Source organism: Centruroides sculpturatus, unplaced genomic scaffold (genome assembly GCF_000671375.1).
Source record: "Centruroides sculpturatus isolate CEXI.00-Female unplaced genomic scaffold, Cexi_2.0 scaffold2307, whole genome shotgun sequence".
In the NCBI taxonomy this organism is placed as follows: Eukaryota; Metazoa; Arthropoda; class Arachnida; order Scorpiones; family Buthidae; genus Centruroides; species Centruroides sculpturatus.
In genome coordinates this window covers 1-23,461 of record NW_019386397.1, presented here as the reverse complement: position 1 = coordinate 23,461, position 23,461 = coordinate 1, and the positions used below count along the sequence as shown (strand labels likewise).

General features: G+C 32.0%; 1 protein-coding gene across 3 annotated transcripts in view; it reads left to right on the top strand.

Annotated features, from left to right (window-relative positions):
• LOC111614820 (potassium voltage-gated channel subfamily H member 6-like) overlaps positions 1–21,913 on the top strand; it is a 44,785-nt gene extending 22,872 nt beyond the window's left edge. For 2 of the 3 annotated variants that reach the window (XM_023356186.1, XM_023356185.1), the window contains exons 6-7: positions 16,982–17,407; positions 19,512–19,913. In XM_023356186.1, the coding sequence (XP_023211954.1) occupies positions 16,982–17,407; positions 19,512–19,913 (828 nt within the window). Of the gene's footprint in view, positions 1–16,981; positions 17,408–19,511; positions 19,914–21,801 lie in introns of those variants that run through there. The other variant, XM_023356187.1, reaches the window with a different exon arrangement.
• Positions 21,914–23,461: the final 1,548 nt, after the last annotated feature.

Sequence of the window (23,461 nt, the reverse complement as noted above, 5' to 3'; positions counted from 1 at the left end):
CGTCGCTCCAGACACACGTACCGTCGATTTTCTGGAAAACTTAGAGATATCGCTTATTTTTTGGTATATAAAATGTGAGTAACGTTGTCTACATTCATCCGCGTGATAAATACATTCGACTCTATTGGATACGTTCCAAATAATAACTCAGGACTGGGCTAATAACCTGAAGTTTTCTAAATCTATTAATTAAACTCTTGACTTTATAATATCCTGTTCTTCACACGTATGCATCAACTTAAATCCAACGATTAAGATAATTTTAGAAAGGAGAATACTCCTTTTTTTTAAATTAAATTCTATTGATAGATCTTATGTATCTGCAGGAATATTAAATTAAATTTTGAACATTTGTACATGTTAAAAATTTAAGTAAATTTTATAAAATTATCGTTTTTCTCATCCTCTGAAGAGATGAAAAGGAGGAGGAAGATGCTTGTTTTCAGCAGTTCGGAACGAAAGAATTAACTTTAAAATATTTTTTCGTCGAATAAATTAAGGATATTTGCGAAAAATTTAATATTTTAGTGTACTAAATGCTTAGTTAAAAAGGAAATTTGATATCACTAAACGTAGAAAGCGAGGAGTAGAAAGAAATTTGGAACATTTCATCCCTTTCTGGCAATAAGCCTGAGTTTACTTTAACTTTAATTTAGTCGAATATCATCTTATATTATTCTTATGATTTAGCTTTAAAGTTATTCTCTTACGGGCTTAAAATTTAATTTAAGACTTGAACTTTGCACTTGAAGAAGATTAAGTATTTTAAAATTCTACTTAAGCTCTTTCTAAATGATGGAAATGTGAATTTATTAGAGGAAAGTTTATATTTCTTTTTTTGAATGTCTTCGAGCTGTACACAGAATTGTACAGCATGCTGTATGAGATTCTGTACACTTCTGTATATTGATCAGTATTAATTAGGCCTATATAAAGAATAGAATCTTGTACAGAATTATACACAGAATGCCAAATCTTATTAAACGTAATACACTACAACCTTATACATAACTATACACAGAATTCTGTTTCATTCCGCCTGTTATATAACAAAGAGAAAGCTTGGCGATCCTCAAAAAAAATGACCTGAAGGTTTTTTTGGACTCGGGGGACCTTGAAACGTAAAGAAATGCAAAAACAATTGGCGATTTTTTTTCTGTATGCAGAGATTTTGTGTAGTGGATTTTTGAAGCTTAATAACTCCCCGTGCCTTTTGTAAAAAATTCTTGAGATTTTGCAAGGAGATTTGTGTGTTAGGGGGAATGTTGCTAGAAATTTTCAGGAAAATCGGACCATTTTTTTCCGGAAATATGGCTCACTCCTTTAATATCTCCCGAATCAATCCGAAGACATAATAAAGGTAATGATAGCAATTGTCAAGGATGAAAACACTGTTGTTGTCTTTTTGTATGTAAGAATTTTATATAAAAATATACAGGATTCTGTGTAATTCTTGTACAATTTTTTTAAGAATTATACCTGATTATATAAGGAATTATAGTTGACATTAATTTCTACGACTTAACGGCCGACCTTGTTAAATTTAAGCAACTTAAATCATTTCTAAACTCACTTAATCCCTATATAAATTAAGGTGTTATCTTACACCAATTTGTTGTATGGCAGTAGGAGCTAGTTGAATCCTTTATGGCGTATCACTATTGGATATTTTTCTACTACTTTTCTAAATTTATCTGTAAGAAAAATGCTCTTGGGATATTGTAGGAGGACACCTCTGGCATATATTTATGCCATAAATTCATTTTTGTGTGTGGTGTATTCTTCCCAACGTCTCTCTTTACAGAATGAAGTGTTCGAGTACAGCGATGTCCAATCCGCGGCCCGCGGACCTCATTAATGTTTTTCTGCGGTCTTTTTTTAAAACTACTAATTATCTTGTATAGATTTTTATTATAATAAAATTTCACATGTATAGTTATACATTAGTATGATGTATAACACCTTATCACGTACACTCAGAAATTAAAATTTATTAAATATTTTTTAACAAAGCTTCAAATGTATAATATATATGTAGGTACAGTATATACTGTGTATATGTGTATTTAATCAGTATGTTTACAATAACAAATATTTTTAAATTGGTGTTTTGGTATAATGAAATTATTTTTCCTTAAATTTGCCCTAAATGTGTAATAAATGTCAAGCAATCGACACATTCTTTAAGTTATTAATACAACTTTCCAATAAACGATAAGAAATTTTATTGTTTTCTTTACGTTCTTTGGAAATAAGCCTAATAAAATTTTAATTAGAATTACACATTTACACGTGTATATAGATTTAAAATATCATTCCGTGTTTAGATTGTTAACGGGTTTAATTATGTTTTACTGTCAAGTTATTTGATTATAGTCAGCCACCAAGGTAAAGGTTCTATAGGTCATTTCAGAATAGAATGACCGTTAGTTAGTTCTTTTCTTTGACCTGTCAGCCATTTTTAATAAAGTTATCTCTGTTAATTAAGTCGTGGAAAATGCTTAAAAAATTTCGTAAATTGAGAGAAGAAATTAAAATTTTTATGAATGAAAAGGACCAGAATGTTCCTAAATTTATATGATGGACAGTGGTTTCTGAATTTATGTTTCCTTCCAAATATCACAATGAAATTAAACGAACTTAATAAGCTTGAAAACAAAGCATTCATAGCAAAACTCAAACTTTATGAATGTAAGTTAAAATCAAAAAGTACAAAAAGTAGTGAAAAAAAAATTGAAAAGCAAATTTCACATTAGAATAAATACAAAACACTGTATAATTGTATATGTTTTGTTGTAAATAAACATGTGCGGCCCACATTGTATTTTTATTTTTGGTTTGGGCCCAGTAAACAATTTCGGTTGGAAAACACTCTGGAGTAGTGCATGCACGCTTGTTTATATACGGATCTCCCCTGCATTAAAATAGCCAAATTTTACACATTTATGCGTATATACATAAAATATAAAGTGTTCTACTTAAATTTTATAAAAATAACTTTATAATTTCCATATTTTTTGCACGTTAAAAAAAAGTAAATTGATTTTTATTCGTTTTTATTCTGCGTTGTTTTATTTTTTGTTCTAACCTCAATTCTCTCAGTAAATCAATGGTTCGTGTGTTAATTATTCTAAACAATTCTAATTTCTTATGCTATTTGTAATGGATAAACTGAAACGAATGAACGTAGAGGCCAGCGAATATATCTATATTAATGAATGAGCTTAATATATATATATATATACGCACGTATTTCTAGTCACGTATTTTGAAAGATCAATAACGTATGACTGGAAGCAGTCTAATGTTAGCTTGGCATATTGTCTTTCTGTACGGAATATTCCAACACCGGTACAAGTTCTTGATTAAAATGTACCCATCTGTCCGTCTGTATCACTCATTATCTTCCGTGTCTACCTCCCTATCGAGTAGGAACGATCCGAAATGGTTTCTATTAATCTCTCTTAAACGTGTGGTTTTGTTTGCTACTGTTACTATAGCAACAGTAATTTTTGTAGGCACCGTTTAAGTACTTTACAATACAATTGAAAAAATATATATATGCGTTTAAGATTACTTTTAATGTAATTAAGTTATTGTTTTACGGATCATTAGCCGAACGGACGTCGTTGATGATTTTTCAAATTAATCAACGAATCGTTGTTCGAGTCGGTAGTGACGTAAATGTATTTTTTTTTTTTTTAATTTATGTATATTATAATAAACGTCCAATCGGTAACGAATAACGACGCGACGTCACTACTAATTTAAACTTAATCAACCAATAAGTAGATTTAGTCGAAATGACATAGAGGTAATTGGTCGAATGAAATCTTTCTATAGTAGCGACATCGATCGTGTTTTTTTTAATATTCGTAATTAATTGTATTAATTTAATTAAATATTCATATTCGTATCGAATATTTTATATAAAATTAATTATACACGTGACCGTCAAAAGTATTTTTCATGTTGGTAATTCAGTTCCTGTTGCTAGTTGAACTTGTTTTACCGAGTTAACTATAAATTACTCCCTGTTAAGCTCGTTAATGCGAATATCAGCCGTTAGGGGATTGTTGCCAATAATTTCCCATCATGCTTCACTCGATATGTACACATTCGCTTGCAGACGATGTTCCGCGCGGTGCAGCGCCGTATCAAAACATGGCGTCACAAAGTTAAAAGAAAACAATCCAACCAATCAGATACGGTGAGTGGATATTCGCAAAAACTTTCTATTCTTGACAATTATTAACTCGAAAAACTTCCGAAAAACTCATTTGATCATTAAACTCGTCGATTCCACCAATCGCGAACTCTTACCGCCGTGACGTGTACAGATTCGAATTTTAAAAAAACGGTTTTTTCTTCTCCTAACGGTTTCTCGTTAAATTTTCGAAAAAATGGCCATTTTCGATGGGATTTTATTTATTTTATTGGCTGGAAATTATAAACGATCGATTAATGTTGGAGTAGAGAAAAAAAATTCACGTAGATAATCATGACTTGGTACATATTTCATTAAACTTCTATATTAGCTGCCGTTTGACTGTTAATGTTTCAACATGAAACATTCATTTTTTTACTTATTTTACGGCCGATATAGCGAATTAAATATTGAAATACAAATACAGAACTCTCACAATTATATTTATATACATTTTAACATATTTAAGAGATTTTACAGGGGGAAGAAATGGAGTAAATATTGATTTCTTTTTAAAAATACTTGTCTGGTTTGGTTAGACATACTGGATTTTTGCCAATTTTTAAATGAAAAAAAATAAAAAAAATATATATTTATACATTAAAAAATTCAGAAATTCGAAGACTCCTTTATCCCTTTGCTAATATTTTGTAGTTTTATGTTACGTGATTGCAAAATACGAAATTTTTTTCGCCATTTTCATTGAATAGATTCCAGATGGTTCGTTTTATCTTTCACGAATTCTGTTCGAACCAGATAATAATAATAATAATAATAATATATATATATATATATATATATATATTATTATTATTATTATTATCATCTACCANTATATATATATATATTTATATAATGTCGAGTAAACTTTATTGTTATTGCTCGAAGGTGTTATTGCTGGAAAAATTCGTGCAATAAAAGTTAATTTTATAGATTTTCTTAGAAAATTGTTACATCGTCGCCTTGTCTGATTTATCATATCGTACATCTGCCAAAAAAACTTTTGTTGTTAAAAAGAAATATCTCGAAAATTTCAAGGATATTCAATTCGAGTTTAAACTTTTACATCATTATTCTTAATATATTACGGAGAAAAATAATTTGATGTTTTGGAGCGTGCCACGCTTTCTTTAAAATCTGTATATATCATTAACAAGACTTTTACTGTTTGCCCTAGTTTACTGATACTTTGCGTGCATCTTCCAACATCTGTTAAGAGGAATAAATTCGTATATTCGTTTTTAATCTGATTAAAATTATGGATACTGCTTAATGGAGCTAATGTAACTTTCTGGAGTTGATACTCAGTCGAACCTGCTATAACGGACACCTCTATACAGCCGCCATTTTCTGCACTATTTAAAAACAAAATAACCTCCGAAAAACGACCATTTTTTTAATGATCCTCTCCATGGCCGTTGTTCGGAGGTTTGGCTGTGTTTAAAAACTGTTAATAATGTCATAATGACTTCAGAAATAGACAAAAATTTGTTTATTCATGACAGGTCGTGCAAGTGGGGCTGACTGGCATATGTATTTTTTAAAATTAAATTTTGTCATTTCATTTTAAATTAATTCTACACCTTTTAATGTTTAAAGTGTTAATTATATAATTAATTTTAGAGATAAAAAAGGAAATATGTGTTTGAGTAAAGTGGTGTAACTAGTCGTTACAGCAGGATTGAGAGAAGAATTTTAATTATTTAGTAATTTTTATGGCTTAATATAAATATCCTTTTGATAAGAATTTTAACTTTAATAAATTTTTTTTATAACAATACTCATTCAAGTATTATTCAGTTATAATTTTATTAAAATTCGCTTTCTCCCCTCTCAAATTATAAAATCACCTTAAAAATTTTAAAGTTAAACGTTTATGATATTTAAAATAATCAGGAGCACATAAAAAAGTCATTGTTACAGAAATAATAATTAATTAGCATTATATATTAAGGATACAAAATTAATTATAACGATGAACTTTCAGTTTAGATGTATATATTTGCATGTATGTGCATCTAATATACATCTACAGATGTATGTATATATTTTGTTCCTAATTATATTGAAGAAATTACTAAAATATAGATACATTTATTGATTATTTACATATACAAAGTTTAACGTAAGTTTAAAAAATCACAAAGAAACATAATTAGATAATAATAAAAAGTCTTTAAACATAGGAGGTTCTCTGCAATATATTTAAGATATTGGATTATAATAACTCCTCCTGTTTTCATTTTCTCGACCAATCGTATAAAAACGTGCCGCTAATTAATATTCAGTAGAATATTTTACTCATTAATCGAAAATGTTTGTTTTTTTTATTTTGTTGTTAATTTTAATTGATATTAAAGCTCGGTGTAGAACAATCTATATATATTGTGTTAAGCTAGTTAAATCTAATCGGATATTCTGGGCCTGTCTTTTGGCAGGTCTCACAAAGGCCCTGTGAGGTCACAGGGCATAAAGATTAAAATATGTATATATTAATTACAAATTTAATGTTACAAGAACAATATTTCTACACAGAAGAGACTATTCATAATAACTCATTGAATGCATCTTTAAAGTTTTATTTAATTAAACGAGTGAAATTTATCCCGGATTTAAACCAAATTAAACTTACATGGGTTAATTTGTATTTAAATCATAAAATTATCATTAATTTTAACTGACATTCAATAATTTTGATAGCGAAACTAGAAAAATATTTTAAATTAATGAATATTAATTATTAGCCCGTCTTGTAAAGGTGATTGGTTGAGGAAAAGAAGATAGGCGGGGTTATCGTTATAATCATTTACGCGCGATATCTTACAAAAATTACAAAGAACCTCTTACATTTAAATGCATTTTTTAATTTATTAATTACGTTTATTAATTAATTTNATTGAATTGGGCGCGAGTTAAGTAGCCAATTTTTTGCCACCGTGCTATAAAAACCGTGCGATTCTCTTAAATTTTATGCCATTAACGTTAAATTTGAATACATCCATTTAAAATTTAAACAATTAGAGGCACATTCACACCGAACTTCATGGTTACGAAATTAATTAAATGACAAGTTTAATCGAATTAAACTTTCTAACGTGACTCGTATAATTTAAAATAATACCGAAATTTAAAACTGTTTATATTTTTAAGAAAATAATTAAATTATTCAAATTCTTCTCTACTTAAATATCTTCATTCGAAATTTTTGTGTTTAAATTTAGAATTTTCTGAAGTTATCCCGGCAGAATATTTCGCCACAATTAAATTATAAAAAATTAATAGATTTAAATAATATTTTAACACCTTTTTACAAAATGAACTAATGCAATTTTAAATCTTGTTTGTTTTTATTTTTGAATTGTTTTCACGTATTGAAAACTTCGTTTTTCTTTTTCCTTTGATTCGAACTGGGAATTGATCAATTCTTAATGATACAATTTCTTATCTTTTTATTAATATTTCTTACTAAGTGTAAATAAAGTAAGTATACAGAGCCGTGCTGTGTTTACATTAGATTAAGAAAAGAGAGTTTTATGTACAGATTCACTCTGTGTAAGAAGCTGTCACAACTCCGTGCAGCAGTAGTCTATAGATGTCAAATGGTGTCATTTGTTTGTCTTCTTCATACGAGAGTCGTTCAAAATATATTGTGTTTTTTATGTCTACCTTCCTTTCTTTTATTTTGTATTGTGATTGTGTTACTGAAAAGTGCAAGACCTGTCATCACAGTTTCCTTTTATATTATTTTTATTACGTGGTTGTTTTATTTGTTTTTTTTTATAGCGATTTCGCGAAATTATTGACGTTTTAACAAGTTTTTAATGAATATAGATGTGAAGTACATATTCAGCTCATTATATACCACACATGGCGGATTTATTTAGAGAATTTGGAACATGACTACAATGTGTGAGCTTGATATCTGCAATGCAGCAATGAAATCTAACTGAAGTGTAAATATGTGAATTTTTAGGTTTTCCTTTTTATATCCCGCTTCATTATTTTATATTTATCAAATTTAAACCTCACAGCTACTCACCGACACGAAAAAAGGAGAAATATGTCTCCGAACAATGCGGAAAAATCCGCGAAGAATGTTGACACTCCTTGGCACCACAAGAGCCAAAATAAATAAGATTTCGCCAGTGACGACTTTAAAAATAAACGCTTAATTATCATTTTACAACGTTCTCTAATAGACATTTTGATTCCAAGCCATTCCAAACAAACGCAGACATAAAAGACAAAGGTCAAAGTGTAGAAATCTTCGCAGCGACCTCCATTTATAAGCATCATAGTAGTTAAATATTACTCTTCTTCATCTTAGACTAATCATTAAAAGAGAACTTAAGATTCTCCGTAACGTCTTCTCTCTCCCATAATTCGTCACTGACCCCGAAGTGACCTTTTGAACTTTATATATCTTTCTAATTCCTTAAAGGTCATCCGCATATATTGAAGCATCGTTTGGGGATTCGAATGAGTAAAGTCTCAGCTCACGTTTGCTACGTGAGACGAGAGTTGACAAGACGAAGAAGACCTTTTGAATTACTCGTAATTTACATAAAGTTTATTCTACAAAGTAAACTTAAGCATCACTTCACGATATTGAAGTAACCATCCCTTTATTCTTGAAGTTAAGATCCGATAGGTTATTGGATGAGCCAAACAAATAAAGCGTTTTATTTATTTTTCATTAAAAAAAGATTCAAAAAATAATTTAAGTAAATTAAATTATAAAAAAAAACAAATTAAAAATGGCGGCGGCGTAACCGCATTGCGTTGATTTTTGAATTGAAGAAGGGAAAAAAAAGAATTTTCTTCTTCTTCTTTTTCCTCAATTCAGGAAACGTCGTTACTTTCCGGAAAACCTTTAACAGAATTATTTCTATTTTTGATCATAAGCTTAATAAGCCCTTTATAAAGAATTTCACTAAAATTTAAAAAGTAATAATAAAAAAATTATTTGCGTGATTGATTTGCAGCGTTAAATTCTCTACCAATGTAGAACAATTTGCCAAAATACTTCTGGCGTAGTTGGAAGATTGGTGTCTTATTAGCGGAACGTCGTCAGAATATATATTTTTTTTATATATAAATATTCCTTTCTGTTCGGGAAAATTCTTTTTTCCTACTCCGTAATCACCATCTATCATTCTGAATAAGTCGTGATTTACAGACTTCGAAAAACAAGAAAGCAAACTTGCCTAGACGTATTATTAATGGCTGCTTTAACACGTTAGAAAATATAGCGTAACGAATAAAATGTACGTAACAAATATTTACAAAGTATATTTTCCCCACCACCAATCAAAATCCGTGTAAGTTTCTACACTAAAACTTCGATTTTACGTTATTTATCGGTGTGTTGTAAGTTTCGTCTTATTGGCTATTGTTTTTCGTCCGTTCTAGTTTCTGATTGGTTGCTTCGTTACGTAGTTTTTTTTTGAAAAGTTGTCTCTTCTCGAAACTTTTCTTATCGTTTTCGATTATGGCCCTTTGATTGCCGGTTTATCGACTTCTCGCAACATCAAGATAATTCTTCGCGTTAAGTGAACCAACTGTTTATCATCATTAATTCTACCATTTTTTTTTTTCCTACCAAGTTTCTTTTCCATTGTTTTATAAACTATTATAAACAGTCAACAAATTCAATTATCATTACATAATTTATATATATTTTTACGTTACATAAAATAGCCAATTTATACAGGGCGACCCAAAGGTTAGTTAACCGAGCGCACGATTATTGTGTAACTTGTAGCATACTGTATTTGCATTGTACTAAATTACAATGAAATGTTTTCGCTTTAAGGTGGTTAACTGATTTTTTGACCACTCTGTGTATAATTCTAAAGAAGGTTTATTTATTTTTACTTAAAAATGTAAGACCTTCAAGTGCAAATTTAAGGTAGGCGAAGGCCTTCATGAAGGCCTTTCAGTTACATGCAATTCTTTGCTTTATACTTGGAAACTGCAAATTCTTTTTGTAAGGGTTTGTTACATAATTAATAACTGAATTTTTTAAAATATTCTTAAGAAAAATAAAGGAAAAAGGTGAAAGGAATTAATTCTCTTATCTTTGTTCTCACAAAAATTGAATTGGGCGCGAGTTAAGTAGCCAATTTTTTGCCACCGTGCTATAAAAACCGTGCGATTCTCTTAAATTTTATGCCATTAACGTTAAATTTGAATACATCCACTTAAAATTTAAACAATTAGAGGCACATTCACACCGAACTTCATGGTTACGAAATTAATTAAATGACAAGTTTAATCGAATTAAACTTTCTAACGTGACTCGTATAATTTAAAATAATACCGAAATTTAAAACTGTTTATATTTTTAAGAAAATAATTAAATTATTCAAATTCTTCTCTACTTAAATATCTTCATTCGAAATTTTTGTGTTTAAATTTAGAATTTTCTGAAGTTATCCCGGCAGAATATTTCGCCACTTAAAATATTTACGTGTAGAGAACGTATTGTAACTTGTTTTTTTGTGAATGTTACAGAAGACTTTAATGGCTGGCGAGAAGAGAAACTGTAAAAATAAGCATTTCTCCCCCAAAAGTTGCTTTTTATCATCCGAAACAATGGGTTTGTGTAAGTGCAATGGAAGATTTGCGATTTAATTACAAGAGGCTAGCCATTGTTTTGTACAAGACGATTCGATAGAGTTAAATTGGGTTTTTTCAAAGGATCGTAATGTGTCTACGTCCTTAACGTAATCTTCTATTGATTGTTACGGTGTGTGTTCGGGTCTCCGAATGACACGACCAAACGACATCGAACCATCTGGCAACTGCCAGTTTCCAATCACAGCAATGGTACTAACAGTACGTTTACTGTCATCTCGTGTGGTGTACACAGTTCACGTGCATGCCCCATAAACACCACTTTGAACACTTCACATATTAAACCATGAGATGCAACAACTCATCTTCTGTGGCACGCAGCAAGTGTGCAGTAAGCAAGCTCGTAAATTTAATGATTTTGTAATTACCCTTCGAGTTAGAAGAGATTTTAATATTCTTTTCTTAATTTTAATGGCTTTCTAACATTGATTTATCGAAAGTTTTGCAGAAATCGAAGAAAATTTCCTTAATGGAAACTTTGGTCTTCGATAATAAATTGGAGTTTGCGTTACGGGTTTCGAGATCGACGTTGAATTAAACTTCATTCTTGGCGTATTTATCACAATCAAGCTGACGTATACGTTTATTATCGTGTTATGATCATTAATTATTAATGGCGCCGATGACGTAATTAAAGTTACGGAGCGTAACCACGTTCGAGATTTCGCGACGTCACGGCTTACCGTAACTGGAAATATTTATGATTTCCACACTTAAAAGATGTCTGTTCTTACATATTTCATGTCGTTACGACAGAGATCACGAAAAGACAGGAAGGAATTCCATTTCGAGTGCTACGAGATGATGAATTTTTCACGGTTTTATGTTATGACACTAAAATTGGCGTCACGTTTTAAATAATTCTATATATTTCTTGTCATTTTACGACATTTTTAAGGTTACCGTTCGTGACCTTAGAGACTGTTTTTCGTAATTTTCTATGACATTTTTTTTTTTGCAATTTCTCGTGACTTTCATGGCATTTCTTCTTGTAATTTCGCACGAGTTTTACGACATTTTTTCTTTTTCCTCTTGTAACATCTGTAAAATTTGTGACATTTTTTTCTTTTAGTTTCACCTGACTTTTATGACTTTAACGTCACGTTTTTTATTCCAAATACGACATTTTTCTAAAACAATCTTAAATTAAAATAAATTACATAAAATTACTCATTAATTAAAGAAGAGAGTGACTCTTCGAGTTTCTTTACATTTAATAATGGAATTCTGAAAGACACACATAAACCAACATATTTAAATAATTAAAATTTAGAATTTTAATACTCTAATCAAACACGTGTCACGATTAAATGTAAGCGTAGTTAAAATTAATTACTTAAGCGAGTTAATTAATGAGGACAATGAAATTTATAAAAATGAAATGCTGACATGGAGGAGCGTGTAATATGGTAACCGTTTCACTAGAAATTATAATTAAAATTTTCTTTGAAAAATTTCTGGATAATGGCCAGTACTTAATAGTGATTGATTGCTCTTTAAATCATTCAGTGTTTAAATATTTAAAGCATTCTTCTACTTCTGTATAAAGACTAATTTCTCGTGTTGTGCTTTGTCGTCTTGGCCGGTTTTATTTATTTTAAATTCACTTTTATGCGTGATAAAACGAGTCCAGTGTGCTACGTATGAAATTTTATTAACAATAAATCACTTGTAACAATTACAAATAGTAAAGGTTGATGTTTTGTATTAGTTACATTTATTGTATTGTTGTTGTATCTAGTACAGTACATCGCACTACTTCTATTGGCATACATATTTGATACTGTACTTGTATTGTGCTGCACTACTTGTGTTCGATAGTGCATTGCACCACTTATTCACTGCATTTTAATACTTAATTTTCTTATTTGATCCGTTGTACCACTTTTATTCTACGTCTGATCCATTGTACCATTTACTTGTGACACTTGGATTGTCATTTATTTACTACTAGTAGCCCGGGACGCTCCCTAGTGGGCGTTCTTTACAAATTTCCATGAGGCACGGTTCCTTTGACTTTTTTGTTCCTATCAATATGCTCTATAGTTCCGTTAAAGACCCAATGGTAAGATTTACCCTCCGAATGAAGGGGTGGCAAACCCCCCAGACTGTAGCCCCCTGTGCGAACAATAAATGTCTAATGAACCATACCTCTACGCGCGACCCTTCCCGAGATATCTCGCGAAGAGTCGCGCGTAGGGGTATGGTTCATTAGACATTTATTGTTCGCACAGAGGGAGGGTCGCCACCCCTTCATTCGGAGGGTAAATCTTACCGTCCCAATCGCGTCATACGGATCTATATTTCTACCTATTAAACATTCTATAAACACTTCAAAATAGTTTAATTTGTTTATTTACATTCGCTTGTAAACCTCGATTTTAAATGTATCCGCCATTTTTTTCAACAAATTTCCCGTGAGTCAATGCGCCACAGGATGTTGTAAATATGCGGCGCAAGGTTAATCAAGGCATATAATAAGGCAAGGCAAGGCATATAATAATTATTTATACCGTTCCGTCGTATAAATAATAAATTCATATTATTAATAAATTCCTATTACAAATAAAAATAATTTATTGTTAATTTAAAATTATCGCTAGGGCGCCTCTAGTGCCCGTTTTTGGCATACCGTTACGCGGACGGATACTCGTTCAATGGGTTATATATATAGATGTCTAACAGTATTCTACTTTTTCTCGTGTCTACTGTACTGTACTGCCGATCTATCTACTATAGTGCATTACTATTTTTCGCTGTATTGCTGTTTCCCCGCGTCAACTGCACTTTGTTACTTTTTTCGTCACTACTGTACTATATTACAATAAGATCCTGCTTAACGCCGGATGCGTTCCTAGACGACAAGGCGCTAAACGAAACAGCGTTAAACGAGGTCATTTTAACACAGTAAATAGGGAAAGAGACCTATAATTTTAAGTTATTTTTATATTAATTTTCATAATATGTTAAATAACACAAACATATGCACACAAAAATATAAAGTACTTTTACTAAGGAAATCTGTAGAGAAATTTTTTGGGTTCTTTATTTTCAGAATCACTATTCTCCAGTTCTACAGTTCTTTGAATTCCTTATTCTGCCTGTTCTTGAAGGTCGTCGTTGGTAAGGCTCTCACAATAAACCTGCAGTAACTCCTCAATATCCTGCTCGTCTACATCTCCTAGTCCTGCTGTATCGATTAGGCTCTTCTCGTTGAGAATTCTTGGATACCTTCAGCCATAACTTCTTCCACACTTCGTTCATGCATTCATCAGTTAATTCTTGCCAAGCCAAGTCGACATTGCCTATGGCATCCGTGATGTTATATTTTTTCCAAAGCTGCACCAAACAAACACAGATTTAAGGAAAGTGCAACGCTACGACGAATTGCCGTCTTTTGCTAATTGGTTTGTGTTCTGGAATAATCGTAATCAATGAAATGCCGCGATAATTTGAATTAGTGTAAATTTTGAGCTTTTTTAGACTTCGAGCAGACCGCGTTATATCGAATCGGCGTTAAGCGGGGTCTTACTGTACTTGTAATACACAGTATCACATACTCATTACGTGTGATACATTGTATCACTCGCTACGGTTACTATATTATATCACTTATCAACTACTAAGTACGTTCTGTACAGTAATGCATCGTGTAAATTCAGCCGTACTTTGCACGCCGTGCAATATACTAAATATATACTATATAAACCTACTTACTAGAGCACAAATTAAATCCCGATCAATCACTTAGAACGTAGAAATTACTATTATCCATCTATAATTAAATCTTAAATGCCTTTTAGATTTAATTATAGATTGAAAATATAGTAATTACTTTATCTAAACATTAAATACAATTATTTTGATGTCAAGATTTCGAAGATTCATCGGTTTTTATCTTCTCGTTCGCTCAAGAACTTTTTTTTATAATTTTTAATTATTTTCAAATTACTGCAATAGAAAAACAAGAGGTTTTTTTTTATTTTTATTATTTTATTCATTTCGTTGTCTTATTTTTTAATATTATTTAATTTAATTTTGTTGTTTACTAATACAAATCCTTGATTCTGTCGGAGGAAATGAAAAAAAAAATCTAACAAAGAGTTGCGTAACTTTCCCGGCAAAAAACATTTGTAATTGCGTTTGGCGTCATCTATTACGATATTTTATTAAAACAACTTTTTATACTATTCATTATTATAAAATGGTAAAATGTTTAATTTCGATAGTAGAGACGAGTTTTATATATATAAAAAAATAAATTGTGAATGCTAAGAATGAATAAATTCTTCGTTAAGTCCAATCCCGCTCGAGATACGACACGTGTGACCCTCTAGACCTTTAACCACCAAAAGGTCGAGAGGGTCACACGTCAATCAATGACCCTAATACACAAATCTTTCCACAAAATTTCAGAAATTTTCAGCAAAAAAGTACAGAAGTTATTAAGCTTAAAAGTGGGTGAACAAAATCGTGTCTCCCACACACTACTTCTCTCTTTCTCTCTATTTACTCTATTGACTCTCTTTCTCTACACACACACACTATTTACTCAGTCTCTCACTGACTATTCACTCACTCACTCTAACATACTAACATCCATACGTATAGAAATTACCCTCGATTTTTTTTGCGTTTCTCGACGTTTCGAGGTGTCCCAAGACCAAACTGTAAAAATCTTGGGGGAGATCATTTTTGACCGATCGCCATGCTTTCCCTTTGTTATGTATAACGGCTGGGAAAATAAAAAAGTAATTTTTATAAAGAATTTATTTCTATTTAAACTGGAAAGAAATAAATTTTTATTCTTAATTAAATTTTTTAACGTTTAATTTTAGACTTTTCCGTGTATAAAACTCGATTATCTTCATTTAAAATTCCACATTTTTGAAATGTTGTTTACGCATTAATATTGTTTAATATTCTATAATTAAAACCCGTACTCGGAAGAGATTTGACTATTTTTATATAATTTTTACGTCTTTTTAATTCGATTCTACTTTTTTTTTTCTTTTGTAAATTATAATTAAAGCGAACGTAATTAAGATTTTATTTTTCAAATATTTATTTTTAAAACAGAATTTTATTGTAATTTCTTTTATAAATGTAATTTTCTCCCCCCCACAAATTAATTTCGATAAAATGCCGTGAGATGCTGAATATTTTCTTGTGAAATGTAAAAAAATTTAATCGTCCCATACGCTCTAAACCAATCGGATGATAAAATTTATTTCATGATGATTGGTTTTAATGATGATTAATTAGGAACTGGAACTTGACGGCTGCTCCCTTCGGTGTGGGGTATACGTTGGGGCGGATTATACGAAGATTTTAGCAGTTTTATGTGGGGTATACCTCGCTATGGGTCACGAAAACGTGGGAAATTTAGTTTGAGTAATACGTTTGGATTTTATTGTAAAAATTAATGAAAAACTTGCGTAAAATTGTGTGTTAAACAATATCCAAAATGGCGTCATGAATTGCTTTTTCTCAATTTTTGTATAATAATAATAATCATGTTTGATGTATTAAGCTAGTCAATAAACAGTTTAATCGTGTTTAAAATTAATTACCGTTAATATTTATGAATAACTTAAATTCAGTTATTGCGGAAAACGTTACAGTGAAAATGATTTCTACGTAACGGCTTACAGTTCATGAAATGGATCATAAAAACGAAAATTTATTGCGTTTGCTTTCATTTTTTTAATCGTTTATTTCATTTATAATGCATGGCCGTTTATGGGAGGGAAGGCAGACGTTTCAGGGGTGTCTATGGCATCGGAGAATGCATGATGAATGTCCGTAGTGTAGAGGATGCTGAAGAAACAACGAAAAATACTAATACAAGATGGTGGAATTTCTGGTTATGTTTTGTTGCATTTGTTTGCTCAACCCATGAAAATTAGTGTTCGTGACTTAATTTTGTTAAAATGATTGTGACGTAACATTTTTCAAACTCATTTCTCGAACAGAGATGAGGTCAGGAACGTAATTTCTAAGGATGGCGGCCATTTTTATATACTGTATTGTATATGATTAACAATATTGCGTATTGTTAAGCGTGTCGAATTCGTGTAAACGTAGGCAAAAATGACTAAGATAACGTTTGTTTTTTTTTGCATTTATTTGAAGGTGCTGTCCCTCGGAGCGGATGTCCTGCCCGAATACAAACTACAAAAACCTAGGATCCACAAGTGGACTATACTTCATTATTCACCATTTAAGGCCGTGTGGGATTGGATTATATTATTATTAGTTATATACACGGCCATTTTCACGCCTTACGTTGCGGCATTTTTATTAAATGAAGAAAAATCCGAAAATAAAAAATCGAAAAAGCATGGTGAAGATCCCATTATGATAATAGATCTTATAGTGGATGTGATGTTTATTATTGATATTTTAATTAATTTTCGTACAACTTATATCAACTCCAATGACGAAGTTGTTAGTCATCCTGGTAAAATAGCTGTACATTATTTGAAGGGTTGGTTTTTGATTGACGTTGTGGCTGCTATCCCTTTCGATCTCTTACTAGTTGGTTCCGAAACGGACGAGGTAAGTACATTTTACTAAATATATAATATTTTAAAAGTAATTTTGGTCAAGCCACGCGTTTATTTCATGTTTCCTCACTATAAATAAATTGTAAAAAAAGGAACTGAGCTCGTTTTCTCGTTTCATCACTCGTTGGAATGTGTTTTAAAGGCGTGCCGTGCCTTTAAGGGCAGAAAAATGCTCATTAAGAAGAGATGCCCGATATTTTTATCGATTTTTACACACGCAATACTCATCTAAGAAGTCGTGTTTCGCTTAGTTTAGCCCATTACGGGTATGGCAAAATTCAACAGGCAAAATCGATACAGAGATGAGAACGTCTCGACTATCTAGTCCATATTCCATAACTTAATCTAAATATTATCGGCCCATGATATGGCCCATATACATGTACAGTAATTGGCCGTAGTATGGGTTACGACATTGCTCTCCATCCCTCCGCATGCATATTCGCCCCATTGAGGATCTGGTCTGCCATATGTAACTTATGTATTGATGCTCACGTCAATCAACATCGTGATGCGGATCCGAACCACTAACGGTAGAATACGAACCTACAACCCAACATTTTGGTCACGTGTAAAATATTTTGTAGCTGCCCGAATATTGGGCATCTTTTCACAATTGTCATCTCTGGAGCAATTCCATGTTTAACAATTAAAATTACGAATGATGAAACGAGTTAAGAATGAGCAATAAAGAACTAATTAATTTTATATTGTTATTATATGTACATTTTTCCTGTAATCCTATATCCTGATAACGTTTGTATCCTTTGTATACGTTGTAACTAATGTTTCTGTATACAAACCTACACCCCAACCTTATACGTCCACTTATGTATTATTAACAGATCAATGTTAAAATATAACTGAAAAGATCTTTTATCTGTTTATTAATGTACAGTAATTGTGTGCTAGAAAATGAATAATGGAGTATAAGCATGCGTAAATCATGTACATAGAGTATTTGCATGATAAGAAAATACTAAAAATTTTTTGTAATTGCTAGCATGAAACTTTGTTTTACCGTCGTTACTATAGAAAACTTGTATACATATGTACTGTATTAAATCATAGATGTACGGTATATTCTTATATGTTAAATATGATGTAAATCTACTAGACCCAATTGTTTTTCTGTGTGATTGTTGTTGTATTATCGTACAGAATGTATTATTGTAGTCTGTAGTCGTGTGTCTATATATGTCGACTCTTCCCAGATGTGAAATGTACAATTCGGCCATTATTGAGGAAATATGTATGTAAATATTTTAAAATGTATTATGCATTAATGGATATTTTACTGACGTCATACATGGAATTGGCCTTTGGCATGCCTAACTTAATGGTCAACCAGGGCAGAGGTAGACACGATGAGTGACAGCATTGTTGCCTCTTTACTTTGAGTGTGGACAAGTGCTCTGCCACCTCTCATATCAAATCATGTTTAGGTCATCAATACCCATTATTTAAATCACGATTTTTTCCTTTGTTTCCTTAATTATCGTCATTAGTTCCTCTTTATTTTTTCCGATTTTAATTAATTTTAGTGTTATTCATGTTCACCACACAAGTATACAGCGATGCATCTATCATAACATCAACTCATAACGAGGGAACAATCACTCTTCTGTGCCCCAGATAACACTAGACGGGACGAAAGGGTGGTTAAATTTATAAACAAACTCGGGCCGATGTATTTTTTCTGAATTTAGTGTTATATGCGGGCCTTAAGGTGAGTGTTTCGCCGACAGGTGGCCTATATATAGTAGGAAAAAGGCGCATATATTTTAAGTTTGCTTGGCTGGATACTCAATTTATAATTTCTTTTAATGCTTTAAAATGTTATGTGTATGTAATCATATATGGCTTCAAGCACTATAAAGCGTTCACCATCACTTCCATTTTTATATAGCTTATAATTATTATATAATTAAGGCAATAAGCTTAAGCTTTGTTTGATTCCTCCTTTGTTTTTTTTTCTGTTTATATATATGTATATATGTATATAAACCGCACTCGCTTTAACACATCCATAAATTAGCACATGGTATAAAGAAAATCATTGCCCTAAGTTTTTTGTTTGAATACTTTTTGCCTAGACCACTACCTTGATTGGGCTGTTGAAAACAGCAAGGCTTCTAAGGCTGGTACGGGTGGCACGTAAAATAGACCGCTACTCAGAGTATGGAGCTGCTGTGTTGCTACTTCTCATGGCTACTTTTGCACTAGTTGCTCATTGGTTAGCATGCATATGGTATGCCATTGCCAATGCCGAGAGGCCAAGTTTAAATCCAAAGATAGGATGGCTGGACCAGTTGGCTAAAGACACGCATCAATTCTACAACTACTCGCAAGGCGGTCCCAGCATAAAAGCCAAGTACGTGACTGCACTCTACTTCACCTTCTCGAGTTTAACCAGCGTAGGGTTTGGCAACGTGGCTCCAAATACGAATATGGAGAAGGTGTTTTCCATTTTGGTCATGTTAGTTGGATGTAAGTAATTCTCACTTTATCTTTACTTCTCTCTCTCTCTCTCTCACCTGTGTTATGTCAAATGACCTGTGTGATCGACAGTATTGTTCCTCCAGTTTATAACAATTATTACTTCACTCCCGTCGAGTGTAGTAAAAGTACACGTCACAAAATTACACACCGAACAATCATTTTATCCCTCTTATTCGTTCGTACAAAGTAAAAGATGCAATTTCGTACAAATCAACTTTAAAATTTCCTATATTTATTATCTTTGTGAGCCTGTTTTATTACTCGCCGTATCATCAATAATTTTTAAGTACACGAAATTTTATGCGATATCGATCAAATAATTTGGCGCAACCGTCATAAATAACCACAAGCCGCACAGCCAGAAGCAGAGCACTTACTTAAAACTTCATTATTCTTGAAGCAGACTCTAATTATTCATACGAGACATCCCACTGTTTAAACTTAAATAATTGAGAAATGGAAAAATGCCACTTTCTCAACGTATTTACTTTTTTTCTCAAAGCTCATTTTTGCGTTTTTAACAAATTTTATTTTGAAAATTTCGCATGTATTAAATTGTATTAAAGGGGTACTAACATTTAATTGTGTCGGGTATCGATCATTTCTCGCTCAGTACGAAAAAGGCATTTCTAGAAGGGCATTTCTACAAGAGAATTTCTGCAGGGGCATTTCTAAAAACTGAACATCGAAAGGTACACATTAAAACCTTAAAAAGCAGCTATAAGTAACTTAAATTAGAGTATAACCCATTACACATTTTTACAGGCATACTTAATGATCTTATTTTACAACTCTTGCAGAAAAGGAGAGGATACCAAAGCTAGTAAAGCGTAACAACCATCATTGTTTGGAAGATTCATAGCAGCATGAGTCGATTAATGTCTAGTAGACAGTCTAGCAGACGTGGCTGGATGGCTCAATGACACGGCAATGTCGTCAAATGTCTTCCATAATAGATTTTGTAAACTGGAACAAACCCAAAAAAACCGATCGAAACGTCATCTAACTAAATCGAAAGCACTGTCAAGTCAATAAGAATCCTCATCAAATTTTGCCCTTTGTATATTCATAAATCTGTTTCTCGTGCGGTCGGTAGATAAGTTGGAGTTATGGGCGTAACTGTAATTCATGAAAGTGTAATGTACAATAAAAATTATTGTCTCGAAATATATTATCCTCCCCTAAACCGTAAAAAAAACTCGACTTGATGTATCGGTAACATTTATTTTACTGGATTAGGGGATGATGGATGAGATTATTCTTAAATTCTGATGCATTTATTTGAGATGTCCTTTGTCATCGAGATGCCTCGACCCTATGTAAACACAAAGAATTTGATTCTGAAGTCTTCGTGATTTTAAGAAAGATTGTTCAGTGTGGCTGTAAATTTAACTGTTAAATGTTAGCTCTGGACTTAAACATCATGTTATAACGGGATCTTCCCTCCACCAAATATTGTAACTTTGTGAAAATGTGAGGCTCTAAGCTATTGATTCGTAACACTAGATCTTCCCCTCTAACAAATAATTTAACAGTGTAAAAATGACGAGTTCGAATCTACAGACCCTGATGACCGACGTCACGCTAAGAGCAATCTAAAAATGTGTGTAATAAAACACACGAAATTTAAAAGTACAACAGGAACGATGACAAATGTATTGTTAAACATTTACACTAGCCAGAAAGGCGAATAATTGTTATAAACGGTGAGCAGTACCAAACCGTATGGTAGCTGACTTATATCCATAGCTTCTTTTAGATGTTCTCGAGCGAGAATGTTTGTTTCTTTTAATTGTGTTCTTGCTCTAACTCCTCTTTTGTTGATTTTATTCTTCGATCTCTTTGTAGCGTCAGCAATATCTTAAATAATTTCTTTTTTACTAGCTCTGATGTATGCCAGTATCTTTGGTAACGTTTCCGCAATCATTCAAAGGTTGTACTCAGGAACAGCACGGTACCACACTCAGTTGTTGAGGGTAAAAGAGTTCATCAGATTTCATCAAATTCCTAATCCTCTTCGTCAGAGATTGGAAGAATATTTTCAGCATGCCTGGACATATACTAATGGGATCGATATGAATATGGTAAGCTGTATTTTTTTCATGTCATTTCCGACCAAACACTTTGCACCACTTACACGCAGCCAGCCTGTTGTCCTGGTGCAACAGGCTGGCTGCGTGGAGTTTTCCGGAGTTTTTTCACGTGTATTAGTATTAAATATGGATTTTTTTCACGTGTCTAACACCCAAATAGGGGGATTTTCTCTTGTTTAACACCTAAATAGGGGCCCATTCCCCCAGTCTTTCTGAGGAGCATACCGCTTGGTAGATTGCCCTTTATTTCTAGGATGATAAGATAAATATATAGATGATCATTTATCAATGATTCACGACAATGAGGATACTCAAAGGTTTGACCATCAAGACGTTCAGGTATCCAGATTAATTCTGGAATTCTTGCTGGCCAAGCCAATATTTTGCTGAACACGCCAGAGATGTTGTAAAGAGGTTGCAGCTCATCCTCAAAATTCTTGTATTAGAAAAATGACGATAAATTATAGTAAAAAATACTACATCTACTAAAAAGAAAACAAGAAAATCCGGTGAAAAAAATAATTTTTTATGATAGAGTAGAGAATCGAGGTGATTGATCTTTCGCCATGTCTCAGCTCATAAATTTGGTTCCTTCTCGTTTATAAATCTTACAGGACAATATTTGTAAATTTCCACTTACCAGAAATGTAACTTTTATACAGAATTAAATTTACATAAGAGTGTGGATGATCAAAGACATTGGAAAGATCACTTGCAATATGTTATGCAAACGCATATTTCATGTGAAGCAATACTTTGTTTCAAAGAAAATGAAGGATTAGACAGGAAATTCGGTTTAAAATAAGAAATGAATATGAAGAATCGTTTTGTATCCGATACAAAAATATTTTAAAATAAAATATCCGATAGCCTGTTCGCATTAGAAAATAACAAAGGTCAAGAAAAACTTCGATTTGACCTTAAGTAGGATTTAACCTCTAAGCTGACAGTCCACTAAAATGAAATATTTCTGTATTCATTCAAATAAAATATAAAACTGTGGCACACATACGAAATATTAATATTTATATTACAAATGTATTTCATTTACAGTGGATTACCTAGTCCATGGTTATATGATAATTTTCTGATATTCTGAAAAAAAAAAATCACCAGTATACAGAAGGGGCTTCGCCACACATTTTCCTTCTGGCACACACATTTTTTATTACCTTACAATAAAGATAACCCCAATTACTAGACGGTATACTTCACCTTTCCCTCCTCCTCCTCGCTACCAGTGGCCAAAGTGGATGCAGTAGTCATGGCTTCAATGAGCTGCCACGTGGAGTTTCCTGGATTTTTTTTACGTTTGTAACGTCTAAATAGAGGCAAGTTTCTCTTAGAAAGTCCTCACCGGAGGCATTCCCCTATGTGTTAGGTTGCCGTAAACAAATAAACTAAACCTCTTAATCATCATCGATTCTTTAAACCCACCTCCTCTTTTCTAT